At 40.1% G+C, this 16335-nt stretch overlaps 1 protein-coding gene across 3 annotated transcripts in view; it reads right to left on the bottom strand.

Annotated features, from left to right (window-relative positions):
* TLL1 (tolloid like 1) overlaps nucleotides 1-16335 on the bottom strand; it is a 118140-nt gene that overhangs the window by 44484 nt on the left and 57321 nt on the right. For 2 of the 3 annotated variants that reach the window (XM_081925991.1, XM_081925993.1), the window contains exons 3-6: nucleotides 14409-14489; nucleotides 12596-12748; nucleotides 9596-9713; nucleotides 1463-1641 (exon numbers count right to left, since the gene is read on the bottom strand). In XM_081925991.1, the coding sequence (XP_081782117.1) occupies nucleotides 1463-1641; nucleotides 9596-9713; nucleotides 12596-12748; nucleotides 14409-14489 (531 nt within the window). Of the gene's footprint in view, nucleotides 1-1462; nucleotides 1642-9595; nucleotides 9714-12595; nucleotides 12749-14408; nucleotides 14490-16335 lie in introns of those variants that run through there. The other variant, XM_081925992.1, reaches the window with a different exon arrangement.

Raw genomic sequence — 16335 nt, 5'->3', positions numbered from 1 at the left:
ATGCCCCTCAGGAACAAATATTACATTTATATGTCAGACTCTCAGGTATCACCTGTTCATAATCTGGCAAGTTCGCCTTAGCCATTCCTCATTCAGTCAGAGAAACTCAGTACTGATGAAGCTAAACGTTTCTGCACAACTATCAACAGCTTTTTGATTCATTCTTAATGCAATCATTCTTAAATATCAATTTTTCCTCATGAATCAAATTATTCTTTTAACAGTCCTATGAAACCCCATCTTACTGTGCTACGTGCTATGCTGAATAGGAAGAAAGCCAAATGGAGACAAATATTCTGGGACTACTTTCTGTCCTTATCTGACTCATTCATTATATATTCTTAATGTCATGTTTGCTACTCTGACTGTTGCTGTGGGAACATAAAAATCAAGGTTTTTTGATGCTGTTAACATAATGTGGAACTGATTTTGTAACCCATTCATACACTCATTATTATTTATTATCTACAGCATATTTTTAATTTTCAAAGGTCTTTATCATCTTCATTGGAGCCTTGTACTACCATGTATGAACATAATTTCAACCATCGCATAGTTTCTCCTCACAACCAACCCTTTTCCATATTCTACTGGCTGCTCCTATTCTTCATTTCCAAATATAGAGACATTTCTCTCTATGCACCCAGGACATTCAAATAGTTTCTTACAGGGTTTAAAGATGTGGTTCACTCACTCAAGTGTTAGAGACAAATAAATCATCTGCAAAGATGTCTAGGGGCACATACCTTCAATATAACCAATTAACAACAACAACAACAGCTTTTTCAAACAAGGGTAAACTGCCAAGCAGGCAGCTTGAGGCTATGGAGACTGCGTAAGCTATTCAATTGCTTTTACTAAGTATTCACTGTATTAACACAAAGTACCTTGCATAATAGGGACGCAGGTGGCGCTGTTGGGATGCGGGTGGCGCTGTGGGTTAAACCACAGAGCCTAGGACTTGCCGATCAGAAGGTCGGCAGTTCAAATCCCCACAACAGGGTGAGCTCCTGTTGCTTGGTCCCTGCTCCTGCCAACCTAGCAGTTCAAAAGCACATCAAAGTGCAACTAGATTAATAGGTACTGCTCCGGCAAGAAGGTAAATGGCACTTCCGTGGTTTCACCAGAAGTTGCTTACTCATGCTGGCCACATGACCCAGAAAAACTGTCTGCGGACAAATGTCAGCTCCCTCAGCCAGTAAAGCGATATGAGCACTGCAACCCCAGAGTTGTTCACGACTGGACTTAACTGCCAGGGGTCCTTTACCTTTACCTTGCATAATGCAAATGTCTCATATAAACACCCACTCTGATCAGCACAGCTGAATTTTGCTGTTTTAGCACTATCCAGTTAAACCAATGTGCAAGAACCTCAAGAGCCACAAGCAAATAAAATGGAGCAGCATTTTAAAATATAAGACACTACACTAAAATATAAGAAAGCACACTAAAATGGTCTCACCTGGCTGAATGTTTTCTCTGATGATGGTTACATGATCATCTCTGTCTGGTCTTGTGTGTTCATGCCAAAATCCTATCACATGTCCCAGCTCATGAACAACAATTCCAAATTTATCACAGTTCTTGCCAATAGAAATTGCCTGAGGGCCATTACCCCTTCGGCCTACATAAGAACAGCACCTGTAATTTAGAAGAAGAACACAGATGAAAACTTATGTGAATATTGCTCGTTGCCAAAAAGGTGCTGCAATTTGCATTTTAATCTTCTGAAAATCATTACTTTTCTGTGGTTTGTCAAGAAGATTAAACTTTGGCTCTCTCTCTCTTTTTAGATAAAAAAAGTAAACGTTTAATTGTACAATTTTCTTCTTGGAGATAGGGGTGGAGGTATAAGAAGCATTTGTTTTTACAGCATGAACGCTTAAAATCATATGGTCCTTGAGGAGGTCAGCCAAAATTAATTCAATCACCAGCAAAAGTAAATGACTCACAAAGGAAAGCATTTCTGAGGAAAAAATGGTGCAACGTCACTTCCCCCTCAAATTCTATCAGTTTAATGTGGGGCTGCAGATACATTTAAATATTTTTAACACCTAGTGATTTGAAAGTCATTAAATATGCTTTCAAGTTGTGGAGTATTCCAAACTGTGATATAAAACATATTTATAAAAAGAAAGCCATTAATTATTATTTTTTCTAGTCAGTTCTAACACAAACCAGACATGATGACAGGAGATTCTGGTGTCACTTAAAAGCTTTAATAGTAGCTACCATTGATGGTAGCCTGAATAATTTTTTTGTCTCTGTGGAACTCTGGGAGAGGGGCTAATCATTTCTTCCGGTGCCAATTCACCAACTTAAATTCCTCTTGAATTTCCAGGTATCATATATGATGTTTAGATGCACCTTTTGCCAAATATCTTTTTTTAAAGCATAAAGGCCCTGGGAATTCTGGATGGTAGTAGATTTAGCCAATTTTCCCCCCTTTACTTATATTTTGTATACCACTTGATAAAACCTCTAAGCAATTTAGGAGCACAGAGACATGACTAATGAGACTGAAACAATTATTTACCACAGAGGATATAAGCAGGGTTGTATCCAATTAAGTCCAACTCAGAGTAAACCCACTGAATCCAATGGACTTGTGACTTATGACTCACTCGTTCATTGATTTCAGTGGATCTGCTACGAATGTGACTCAGCAGAATACAACTTTTAAAGCAATGGACTTCATCTGGCAATTTGGAACATACTAATGGGTGATGAGCTACAACAGCAACAATACAAATAAATATTACAAAATTAAGAAATGTGTCCCCAAATACATGTTGAGGTTGAAGGGTGGAAAGTCCTAATCCCCTGATCTTTGCTGCTGGAGGGGTTTAGGATATGGCAGAGGTGGTCATCTGCCAACATCTGCTGGTTGTGAGTGGTCCGGAGGCCCCCACGGAAAGTGTTGCCATCATGAAACTACAGACCATTGTGTTCCCACCAGTGGCATAAACCACAGGGCCTTGAACTGGTGGAAGGCAGAACAAAGCTGCCCATGAATCTACTAGATCCAAAACTGATCCCTCCTGCTGAGAGTGACGCAATTCAGAACCCTCATCCGAAGGAGGAGGAGGAGGAGGAGGAGGAGGAGGAGGAGGAGGAGAAGAAGGAGAAGAAGAAGAAGAAGAAGAAGAAGAAGAAGAAGAAGAAGAAGAAGAAGAAGAAGAAGAAGAAGAAGAAGAAGAAGAAGAAGAAGGGACCACATCATCTGTTATAGCCACTGCAAGCACAGGGCTTGCTCAAGTTTGGACTCAGTTAAAAAGAATAGCAGTCCCATGGAATAACTTTGGGTCCCAGGAAGTCAATGCCCACACCACATTCTCTGAACTCTGCATTGTACAGTGGTTGAGCTGCTGGTCTGTAGCCTCCTAGTTCACACTCCCCGATTTTTTTTGCTTCTGAACTCCTCCGCAATAAAATCACAACGCTTAAGTATCTACACACGTATTGTTCCCTTAAATTCTTCCCTCAAGGGTTCTCCTGACTGGGAATCATATTGATGTGGCAATGCTCTCAGAAATGATGAATGACAACCTTCTATATTGGCTTGGAGCAAACTAATCCTAAACATCACAGAAATAAAACTTCGAACATGAGCAAAGATGTGATAGCCGGATTATGTGGCAAAAAGATTCCATTAGAATCACACTTTGGATAAAATGTTCTGAAAGAGGATACTAGTTCACATGATTTTTGAAAGATGCCTAGGAAATGCCCTTGCCTGAGCTCACCTCCACCACACTACAAACTGCTATAGAATATAAGTTTGTCTAAAATATGATGATTCAGTCAATTTAAAGTCCTCTTGGTGTCAATGGACCTTTTTTTAAAAAATACAGTTTGACTCACAGCTTAAATTGAATGAATTAAATACATATATTATGTGTTTATATAATTTATTATGCAAGCAGGATCCTTTATGTATAAACTGAATATTTTTAGCCCAGAGTAGGCATAGGTCTGCATAAAAACAAGCTTTATGAAAACCCACTTTGCAAAACAATACTCTTTTAAAGCTAATGGGTTAGTGAAATAGAGCTCTCTGTTTAAGACAGGGGATTTAAATCCTCTGAAGATAGTAACTTATGATCAGCTTCTGACCCATTTCAGCAATCCACTGCTTTTTAAGGTCATGTACGTCATGTTGGAGTAGGGGGGGTGTAAAGTATTTTAGTTATAAGCACCACATCTTAGGAAAATTATTTTTCCTTTTTCCTTTTTTTTCCTTTTTGAAAAACAAAAGTTAATCATTCTAAGTCTGTACTACATATAATCTCTTCTTCCCATCTGTTCAGCCCCAATATCCCCACCTGCTCCCCCACAAGCGTCTTGCTGCTCTCTGTAGATCACCAATGAATACATTTGTTACCTTCTAATAGCGCTGCATATCTTAATTCATAAAAATCTAGTTAACCTGCAACCTTGGCGTTATTAGCACCATGCTCTAACCAACTGAGCTGTCCAGGCAGGAGAAAACAAGTAAGAGTAGGGCTGGGAAAGACTTGTTGCCACAGAGAGCCGCTTCTAGCTAGTGTAGCCAACGCTGAGCTGGATAAATCAATGGTCTAACTCAGTATAAGGCAGCTTGCTATGTACATATGCAGTTACATTACTGAAAAAGAACTAAATATTAGAATACAGTGGTACCTCAGGTTAAGAACTTAATTCGGTCCGTTCTTAACCTGAAACTGTTCTTAACCTGGTACCACTTTAGCTAATGGGGCCTCCCGCTGCCGCCGTGTCGCTGCCGCATGATTTCTGTTCTCATCCTGAGGTAAAGTTCTTAACCCGAAGTACTATTTCTGGGTCAGCGAGTCTGTAACCTGAAGCGTCTGTAACCCGAGGCACCAGTGTATTTTCAAAATCAGCTGTCCACAGCAGTTTCTTAATGCTCATAACACTTAGTGCATTTTAGGAGTTTCATGCTGATAATTAGATGTACTTCAAAAGAAAGCAGCCATCATCAGCAACAGAGTCTTAAAATGACCGCCTTACTATAGACCACAACAGGGTCATTGGGACTCACTGCTTGGAGTGGCCTGCCAAGAACATATCTGATTCATCCAATTAAGTGCCTAGACTACCACTAAGGCAACAGTACTGAGTCAAAGGGTTAGGAATACAAAAGAGTGATGCTCAAAAAGAACACTGTGGTCTGTGTCACTATTGCGGCCACTTCTGCTAGGTGTGTTTGGCACAAAGCCCAGCAATCCTCTGCAAACCATGCCAAAAGCCTGACTTTCCAGATCTTGATTTCTTTAATCTTTATTGCACCAGACAGTAGTTAAAGGCACTAACTATTTATGAATCTCTAATTCCATTTAATCATTCTAGCTTATCAATAATGGCAAGTAAAGTGCAATACCTGACAGTCTGAGAGAGCGCGAAACATTCTAAAGATGACATTAAACTTGCTGTTTGAGTAATATCTTTTTTTCATGCTCCTGAGAGTTAAAAGCCTAAAGATGGGCTTTAAGCTGATTAGAGGAATTTGGAAACAGAACCAGGTCAAGTGCTTAGTGTTTATTTAGGCAGCTGGACTGTAAAAGGTGTGATAGTCTAAAGCATCTTATACAATGACAGCAGAAGGCTAACATTATATGAACTGAACACCCCCTTGCATGAGCACGATAACTCGAAATACCTTCCATCTCTAGTTGCAAGATAATTCACAATGCAAAAGTCAGTTTATGAGATCATCTAGCTAGTTTTCTCGTTAATGAGTCTGCAGTTTCCCTTTAAGCCAGAAAGCAGAACTATTACTCTGCATATGAAAATTCAGAACTAACTTTGTTTTGACTAAGTAAGTCTTAAGATCGTTTGTGAAATACATACTTTGCTGTCAAAATCACTGTATAATCAGATCGTGGATGAGGGAGATTTTATTCTGGGCTGACCTGGCATTCAACAGCAGCAGTTGCAGACCGGAGGGGCTGGCACATGGCACATGGCACATGGCACAGTCACTAACAGCCTGTGCCGGCTGCCCCCTACCTGGCCTCCCCCTCCTCCCACACCATACCTTCTCCTCCTACCCAGAACCACTGTAACTGGGCCTCCCACTGCTCTCCCCCACTCCTTTCCTCCCAGGCACATCCCACAAAATGCCCTTACACTAAAAAAAGGAATTTTAAAGAATATAAAAAACAATTTAAAAGAATGCTGCTCTGTTGAGGAGCAGCATCAGTCTTATAAAACCTGCCAGGCCTTGCCCTAGGCCAGGTGGATTGAGGCAGGAGGAGGGCCCTCAGGCTCTCAGCAGGGGGAGGTGACCATTCAGGTATTGTGGTCCTGAGTTATTTAGGACATTCTATGCCACCAACAAAACTTTGAAAATGGCTCTGTACCTAACAGGCAGATAGTGCAGCACTTTTAAAATAGATACAGTATGTGCAAAAGCAAGCATTACTGCCAGATTCTGTACTAGCTACAGTTTCCGAACTAATTCCAAGCACATTACAATAATCCAGGCGTGAGGTTACCAACACATGAACCACAGTGGCTAGGGTATCCCTGTCCTGATAAAAAGATCACCTGAAGTTGGTTATAGGAACTCCCTCCATCAAGGTTATTTGAGCCGAGTACACAGTTCTGTCAGACTAAACTAAGTCACACCCCCTCACCTTGGGATGGAAGTTTACCAAAAACCTTGTTTCCTCTCTCTTCCACCATGTGAATCCAACCAGAAAGGACGTCTGAGATAATCGCTCTAAGCCCAGACCGTGCGGCTTTAGCAAGTCATCATTGTGTTTCTATATAAATAATTTAGAAACATTTTACCACTTTTTGAAACTAAGTTTTGCTGCCTGTGTTTTCTTGTTACTGTATGGGAAAGCACATGAATCTGACCTTTGGAGGGTTTGTAAATATTAACTGATGACACTGCAACCCAAATCTCCTAATAACGGCTCTCAAGAGTTTCATATAGATGTTGAAAAGCACTGGAGACAAAATAGTGCCCTGAGGCATCACACAACATAATTGCCAGGTGGGAGGCACATAGAGTTATATCTAATATTAGTCACAACTAGTTGACATCACCTTGCCAACAAAGGTCCGTATAGTTAAAGCCATGGTTTTCCCAGTAGTGATGTATGGAAGTGAGAGCTGGACCATAAAGAAGGCTGATTACCGAAGAATTGATGCTTTTGAATTATGGTGCTGGAGGAGACTCTTGAGAGTCCCATGGGCTGCAAGAAGATCAAACGTATCCATTCTGAAGGAAATCAGCCCTGAGTGCTCACTGGAAGGACAGATCCTGAAGCTGAGGCTCCAATACTTTGGCCACCTCATGAGAAGAGAAGACTCCCTGGAAAAGACCCTGAAGTTAGGAAAGATTGAGGGCACAAGGAGAAGGGGACGACAGAGGACGAGATGGCTGGACAGTGTTCTCGAAGCTACAAACATGAGCCTGACCCAACTGCGGGAGGCAATGGAAGACAGGAATGCCTGGTGTGCTCTGGTCCATTGGGTCACAAAAAGTCGGACACGACTAAACGACTAAACAACAACAACAAGTCGCAACTAGAGGAGACTTATTGAAATTAATGACATTTAGGTCAATGAATTTCATTGGGTCTACTCTGAACCGGCTACGATTCATAGTCACCCAGTGCAACTCACTGAACCTGGCCCCACAAGTAGCAGTAGAGCCACTATAAAACAGTGCCCCCCTCCCAACACAAGAAGATAGTCCAGATGATACTGTGGTCAATGGCATTGAAAGTCACTGAGAGATTGAGAAGAAACAACAGGATCACAGTTCCCCTGTTCCTCTGTCAAAGAGGTTACTCTAAGTAATTATCATTGGTAGGCAGAGACTATTAATGAAACACCCCCCCCCATGATTTCAACTTCTAAATCAAAATTATTCAAAGGCGGCACTAGAAGTCCTATTTACCTTGGAGAGGACTCAGAGAGTGCACCATATCTTAGATTCCACTGAACAAGGGACCTGGATACTAAGAACTATGCAGCTAGTTGTGCAAAGCAAAGAGCTTTTTCAAACAGCCAGCCCTGCATGTTGCATGGCAAACCTCCTGAAAGCAAAGAGGGGTTCAAAGTCATTGTGATATGGCACAAGGTTTGCCATTCAAATGGGAGAGAAAAACTAAAATCCCACTGGGTATGCCCACCAGATAAGGTTACAAGGGACTAGCTCTTTATATGCTTGCAGCGAGCAGAATATCTAATACACATGTGGTATACATTGCAGGGTAGTTGCCCTAATAACAACTATGAGTACCACAGTCTTGAACTAGTTTTGACACAAATGCTCATTACAACACAGGGTGCCATCACACATCCATTCTTTTGTAACCAGCATTATATGCTGCAATATGTGTAATACAAGGGGACGTGGGTGGAGCTGTGCTCTAAACCACAGAGCCTAGGGCTTGCCAATTGGAAGGTCAGCAGTTTGAATCCCCACGGCGGGGTGAACTCCTGTTGTTCAGTCCCAGCTCCTGCCCACCTAGCAGTTCAAAAACACGTCAATAGGTAGCACTCTGCCGGGAAGGTAAACTCCGTGCGCTGCTCTGGTTCGCCAGAAGCGGCTTAGTCATGCTGGCCACATGACCCAGAAGCTGTCTGCCGACAAACGCAGGCTCCCTCGGCCTATAGAGTAAGATGAGCAAACAACCCCAGAGTCATCAGCGACTGGACCTAATGGTCAGGGGTACCTTTACCTTTATGTGTAATACAACAACACTGCTGACTTTGACAAGGTTTAAAGATTTCCTACAAAAACATGTAGGAGAGCTAAGTGTAGACCACATGGGGGATGACAAAGTTTCATTTTCAACAGAATTAACTTCAAAGTGTATGTATGCTTACAATACTGATAAATGTGCCTCAGATTCACTAACTGATTTCCCTGCCCCCTATAAAGGCATATTTAATTACAGAAAGCTGATTATATACATCAAATGGATACTGTGAGCCTTATTCAGAGCTTTGTGTGTTCACCAGCTGGTGTCTATAAAACTTTCAAATAACGTAGAATCTTCAATTTCTTCAAATTCTGAGGTAGCTTTGTACATACAATAGGATACATGTAGAAAACTGTCTCAAATGTTGCAATGAATGGCAAAGTCATTCTACACATGTAAGCTCCACATACATGTGGAGCATTTGCATACTTGGAAAACCTCAGACATGGGTCTTGAGTTTACATTATACTTTTTATATTTGGCTTCAGATAAATAGTAATAAAACTCTTCTCATGTACCACATGCATGTACGATGCACATTTGCAAAGAAGGCGATGCTGCAAATTGATATTCAATACACAAAGAGGGGATCATTGTAAATATCTTTTAAATTTAAAATACACACGTGCACGTACACATACTTTTTGATAGGACTTGGCTTTCCCCTAAGTCATCTCACTTGCTTGAGTCAACTGAAGCAATTTGCTCTACGCGTAACTTTCTGCAGTGCACCATCTCAACTGGCGCACTGTGATCAAGGCAGAGAGTGTAGATCTGTGTGCCTTGCAGCAACAATCTTCTCATCCGTTCCAGTTGTGTGCTTCTAAGCATACCACATGAGTACATTAAGCATACTTTCACCAACTTACCCACAAGGCCTGTATGTAAACACAATGTAACTTTCTTCGTCACTTCGCTCAATGAATGTAACGCAGGTATATTTTTCCCAATGCCGCATTGCCTGCTTGAACATTGCTCGTTGACTGCCTGGAATCAATGTTTGCAATGAAATACACAAATGATTTTTAGAGAGAAAAAATGTATCCTGTTTCACGCCAACACCATTCAAGTAAATTTGATAGTTTTGGGGGGGAAACACTTGCACTTGAAACAAGCAAGAGTGTTTCAAGCGCAAACTAATACTGAATGCAGGTTTTGGGAAATAAGCAATGAAAACAGTGACTAGCAAATAGTATAAACTTTGCACAGCAAGGGCAACATTTTCCAAAATGTACCCCAATATGCACACAAATCCTACAAGGTGAATTCATAACATTACATTTTTTCATTACTTCTAAGTTATATCCAACAGTGGCTTTGTGCTAGCAGAAGTGATTTTCTTGTCATCCTACCCTACTCAAAAGCTACGCTTGACAGCTGCGGGATCCTCCAGAACAGCACAGGATATGGCATAGAGGGCTGCAACTGGTAGGAGGGATTGATAAAAATGGGTGTGTTAAGTTACACGAGTGGCAGTGCTTCCTTTAGCACAAAGCCACCAGTAGATACAACCCTGTGTTCAGAAGGAAATGGGTGAAATGTCAGATTGACTCTTCACCCCAGGTTTGAACATCCTGTGACCTCTAAATGCAAAGGCACAGTCCATCACCCACATCTTGTCAAACGTTTGATAACATATTGTCTATGCAAGCCCCTAAGTTGTGGAAATCACTCTCCACAAAGGTATTATTATTATTATTATTATTATTATTATTATTATTATTATTATTATTATTTATATACCGCCATATACCTGAAAGTCTCAAGGTGGTTCACAGAACAAAATCAAAATATAAAACTACAAAACATCTGGCTCCTTCGCTATAGAGTTCTTGGAGAATGCTGATGGTAGAGTTCTTGATATTTTATGACCTATCCAATTTTTAAAAATTTTAAATAACTTTAATCTGTTTTAATGTGTTTTAATTTGTGGTAAATTATAGCAACGCCCTGTCAACCCCACCCCATTTTACAATGCAAGGCAAGCAGCAGAAGAGGTTTATTGAGCCACTGTTGGAACATCACACCTGGAATGGCTTAAGTTAGTGAGTCCCAACTGGTGCAGGTGTGCTGCATGTTGAGAAGCCATGACGTTTGGTTTCTTTATTGTTGTACTGGGACTTCAGTATTAGTCCGTTGGGTCAGGGGAAGAGAACTTGGGGTCCTCCAGATGGTGGCTGAAGTACAACTCCCATTATCCAAGGCCATGTTAGCTAAGTCTCATGGGAGGTGGAAACCAGCAACATCTGGAAGTTTAAAAGCTCCTGCATTAGATGCTACTGATACAAAAACAGTCTACCATTGTGTCGTCTTCTTTGTGCATGCAAGAGACAAAAATTTACATTGATAGAAATGTCAGACTGAGAGGCTAAAAGCAATGTGAAAAAACAGCACTGAACTAAGCTATAGGCAGCAGAATGAAATATTTGCAGGATGCTTTGAATGCACAGACATTACTGACTGGTCACTCCTGCATGTGTTTTCACATTTCTTCAGCTGCCTCTACAATATGCATGCATTCCAAAAACAGGAATGAGCAGAGTGTAACTTCAGAGAGTGCAGACTCACACAACTGTTTCATCTGTTGGTTTGTGCAATAGGCATGCCATGTGCAGACCTCTCTTCCTAATGGTGTGCATGCATAGCTTATGTGGGGAAAAAGAGCTGACCCGACAAAAGCATAACACAAACTGCAACAGAATTTCTTGCACACATGGACCTGATCATTGCTTCGGCATTCTGGCATCAAAAACCACCTATACCAACAGAACGGAGACTGGGCTACAGAACACACAGTGCTCAGAGCTCTCTAATCTATGCAGGTTTGCCAAACACAGCTGCATGATTCCAGGATAAATTTCCATACAATATTGCAGGAGATAATGAGCAGTAGATGAAAGAGGAGTGAATGATGAGCTGACACAGTGACTGGACTTTTCATTTGCTTGGCAACTAATAGGAGTCTTTCTCCCTTTTCTGAGCCTTTTTTTTTTTTGCCAAATCTGATGTACATTGCCTTTGGCATACAATAATTTTGGAGTAAGACTGGTCCCAATCACTCGTTCTAAACAATTAGCTCCCATTCCGTATCATTTAAATTAGAAATCTCTGACCGAGAAAGACTATTCATTTTAATTGGGAAGCAGAGATAGATATATCTGTGTTCCAGTATACTTTTTTGGCAAGAAAATTGCCCTTATTCCTCTCTCTCCCTATCTCCTTCCACCATCACATGCTCCTATCCACTTGGAGGGCAAATGCATGTTGATGCAGGTTTCTGGGAACATATCCCTTGCTGGATAAGAACCTGTGTGTTGTTTTATCATGTCACACATGCTTTTAAATATATTAGAAAGCTCTCCTGATATTTAACTGTGATGTATGGCTATTTCTTTTAGCCAACCATGTGAAATGTACATTGAATCTGTTTCAGTGGAAAAGAGGCATCTTGGAGTCATTGAGCACAGGAACTGCAACATTTTCGTATAAGCTAAACTATATGTGTATTTAAGTTGACCTGAATCTCAAGGTATTATGATAAAAGGAAAAGTTGAGTTAGTTTGCTACCACACACTGCCCCTTAGTCACTTGAGTGCTACTTGATTCACAGCATTTTCAAGTTACATTTAATTTTTAGGAATTAAAGCATTTGTAAAGAAAGCTTTAAATGAGCTACAATTGTATAAAGACACTTGTACTATAAAATATGCATTTATTTCAGAGTTTGTAATTGTAATATATAGCCAGGACACCTAGAAAACAAGAAAGAGAGAATCCATTTCAAGACCTCTGTTTCATTTTTTTTAAATTCTACTAATTCTAAGGGTCAATTCCTTCAAGGATAAAAGTGTATCTTTTGTCTTTCTTACCAGTGAAATTTCCTCCTATAACATATGGAATGACACCCCCAGGCCATATCCGTTCTGTGCGTGATGTAGCTGCTCGTGGAAACCGTTTCTTCTCATAGCTCCCTGAGAATGTTAGAGCTGCTCTTCCCTTTGTTATATTATTTTGCTGGAAACCTGCAATGATATTTATAATAGAAAATGGAACAAAATGCTTAAAATTTCATTAATGAAAATATCTTCTTCAAAGATAGAAGGATTTCCCCCCTATATATACCCAGACTTGCAATGCAATGGACAAACATGAATTAACAAATACTTAAAATGAATTGAACTAACAGCTCAATACTATGGAGCTGTTTATCATGCACCGATGCCAAATCCATGCAACCATGCAGCTCATTTCTTCGTTGCCATGTTTGCACTTGCTTGAAAAATCCCTGGAAAACAGGCATGCTGGTGCCATAGTACCAGACTTGGAACTGGGTTGAAGTCCTGAGACAGCAGAACAGCTTCCTTGAACTGGCACACAGGATCCTGTTGCCAGTCCTATGAAACTTTGCCTTAATGCAGTGGTTAGTCAGATACAGTTGTATAACTGAATCTTTATTTATAAGGATTCACACACGTTGTTATATAAAAAGCACTTAAACATTCAAAAGAAGCAGGCAAATTAAGACTACCAGGGCTGCATGATGTTACACAGCCAAGTCAGTTTTCCAAAACTGGGTGCCCCTGTTGAAGGAAAATTTGCAAGAGAGATGGTGGTAGGCGGTAGGCAGAAAGAGGATCCTAACTCTTCTCCTGTAGATACCTCATTCCTTCTGCAGCTACTTCCCCTATGTCAGAAACTGGACTGAGGAGGAATGGTTGGAACCGACACCCCCCTTCTCCTGACCCTTCCTGAGAACAGGAGGACAGTATAGATTTAGATCAGTGGTTTGCAGAAGGGCATAGTTCAGAGGGTGCAGAGCGGAGAAGCTGGGGAATATTGGAAGAGGAATAGCAAGGAGAAGGAGGAAGAGGGGAGAGACAGCTGACAGACTCAATGTCCTTGGAAAGCATTCCTGACACACACACCCTTCTCCCAGGACCAGATGGGCGTTGAGAGTAGTAGAACAGAGAGCTCAGTGGCAGAAGGCTCAGATTATAACGTAGATTAGGGGAGACGAATGGGGGTGGGACTTTACTTGGAGCAACACCATCATTGCATATAGACTATGCCCCTTTCTCTCTCTGTGTGAATACTGAATAAATGACATGGTAAGGACTTTTCTTTGGGGAGGGATAGTATTCTCTGAGCCTTGACACCCCACCACTTTTTCCCTCAACAGTGGATGCAAATTTATCTCAGCCACTAACGTATCAGTGACCATAGCACCAACCTATATTATTGCATTTCCCAATGAATGAACAGTAAGTCATATACTGAGAGGCACCAAGCGGTAATTGTAATTTGGATTTGCCTTCCATATTTAGATTCCAGAAATTAAATGTAAAATAGGATCTGTCAAACTTGAACTTTGGGATAAATTTAGTCACTTTTCAGAGTTTCCCATTTCTCATAAACTAGGCTTAAGCAGTTCAGCCCAATCATTTTTAATTTTTTTAGGGTCTCTTTTACTCACAGCATATATAGAGCTTGTCCACTGATCTCAATAGAGAAACCCCGTCTGTACGCAGTTTGTGTGCCTCCACTGATCTCAGAGAAGCTGGTACATGCAAGAGCTAGCAAATCAATGTGTGCACTCCTCTGTGGATTGTGATGGAGACAAATCTTACAGTACTCAGTGGCATTGTAAAATCTGGCCATTTACCTACTGGAATTGTACAATACCTGAACCAAATCTTCTTATGCTGTCTATAAGCTGAAACAGGGCATCACTTTTTTTTGACACTGCACGCTCTCCAAAACCACCTTTTAAAAGAAGAAAATTCAATAAGAAACTGCACGCATACATTGAGCACATGAGTTTACAAAAAACTGAGGTGGGGGGAAAGAAATTTTCTGAATGTGAGGAGATGCTAAAGAAATGTGTCTTTAACATTCTTTTGACCATTAACATTCTATTGAGAATGAAACAAAAACAAATTTGTTGTCATAAGGTTTTGGGTTTTTTTTAGCATGCATTCCAAAATGCCAGCCAGCATAACTTTGGCATTTCAACAATTTACAACAGTTACATCATCTAATTACAATTTGCCAATTCCCCCCAGGGCCTTGACAAGTCTCAGTACTATGAATGGCAAACTTTATTATTATTTCAGAGATACGCAATTCTACAGACTTGGATAAAGCACAGGTATCCGAGAGTACTGAGGAGACAGATAAAAAATACGATTTAAAAAATACAAGATAGTTGAATTCACATTGGATGCAATTCACAGTAGAGTGTGTACCTCCAGGTGTGATGTCAAACTATGATACACTTAAAGTTATTGACATACGTGTGGTTTTTACTAAGACTGGAAGGCATACAAGGATGCTAAGTTATCAGGTACTCCAGTAACTCTAGTACTAATAGCTGAGGAACTGATGGATAGAGTCCTAAAAATGAATTACAGGAACAGCCAGATCCTTTATCTCAATATTCACCATGCCACAAAAATCAGATCTCTTCTGATAGCATTTGTTTGACTTCTTTTGCCTTTGAACGGTCTGTCTGCAATTGTCTTCAAGCGTTAAATGTATCACCAGCAGCTTCATTGTATAGAGGGCTTTTGGGTGACTTCATAAAATCCCCATTACTGATATTTGTAAAAAATATCTAATACTAAAGAACCATTATTCCTGCTTGTTACAGAAGCACTGGAATGATTTTTTTTAAAAAAAAGGCTTAAAGCGGTACAATGAAACATAGGTTAGCCATTTCAGCAATTCTCTGAATTCTTTTGACATACAGTTTCCACGCGAGCTTCCCAAATGGCAATCTTCAAAGACATATTACAAAGTACACAGTGCCATAAAAGGCAAGCTAGTTGCATGGTTGCTCAATAATCTGTGTAATTATTTGCTTTACACTGTCACATAGCTGCAGCGGCCCTCAAGAAAAATTTCTCAAATTTTTGCTTAGATTTTAAGGGAATGAGACAATACTTTAAGACATTCCTTCTGAATGAGATATTTTATAGCACCAGAGTGTACTAGACAGCACACCAACATTTACTGCCCATTGATGTAATACTTTATTTATGAAAAAACAAACACAACGAAAGAAAGTGAATAACTACACAGAAGAGATACCGGTAAGTATCCTTAGCAGTGGAATTCCATACAGGTCTACTCAGATATAAGTGCCATAGAGTTCAATGGGGCTTGCTCCCAAGTAAGTCGTACCGCTGCCTTAAAGACAATAATTTTCATTTGTTGTTCATTGTTCAAATTTATTAATAGTCCCATACCTTCAGATTCCAAAAATGAATTTTTGATTCTATAAGAAATGTTAGATTAATGTACAGATAAACTGCACTATTGTTCATGTTTAAAAATATATAATAGTTCTACTTCAAGAATTAGAATGAAAAACTCCCTGATTCTAAATATTTCCACTTTTTTCACAATGTGTCATAGTAATGCAGCTATAGAAAGTAACATTTCCTGAAATAACATAACTTTGCCTAAAGAATAATATTCTGCTTTTTCTGGCAGTGAGCATGCATGTTTCCCAAGAAAGACATGAAGAATATTAATCTGAGAGGTGTTGTATATTGTAATATATATATATAATGGTTTTTCAGATGTTTGTGAATCCAAAGCAAGAATG

Source organism: Podarcis melisellensis (genome assembly GCF_964234715.1).
Source record: "Podarcis melisellensis genome assembly, chromosome: 9".
Classification (NCBI taxonomy): domain Eukaryota; kingdom Metazoa; phylum Chordata; class Lepidosauria; order Squamata; family Lacertidae; genus Podarcis; species Podarcis melisellensis.
The sequence above is the reverse complement of the archived record's forward strand: the minus strand, read 5'-3'. Positions and strand labels throughout refer to the sequence as shown.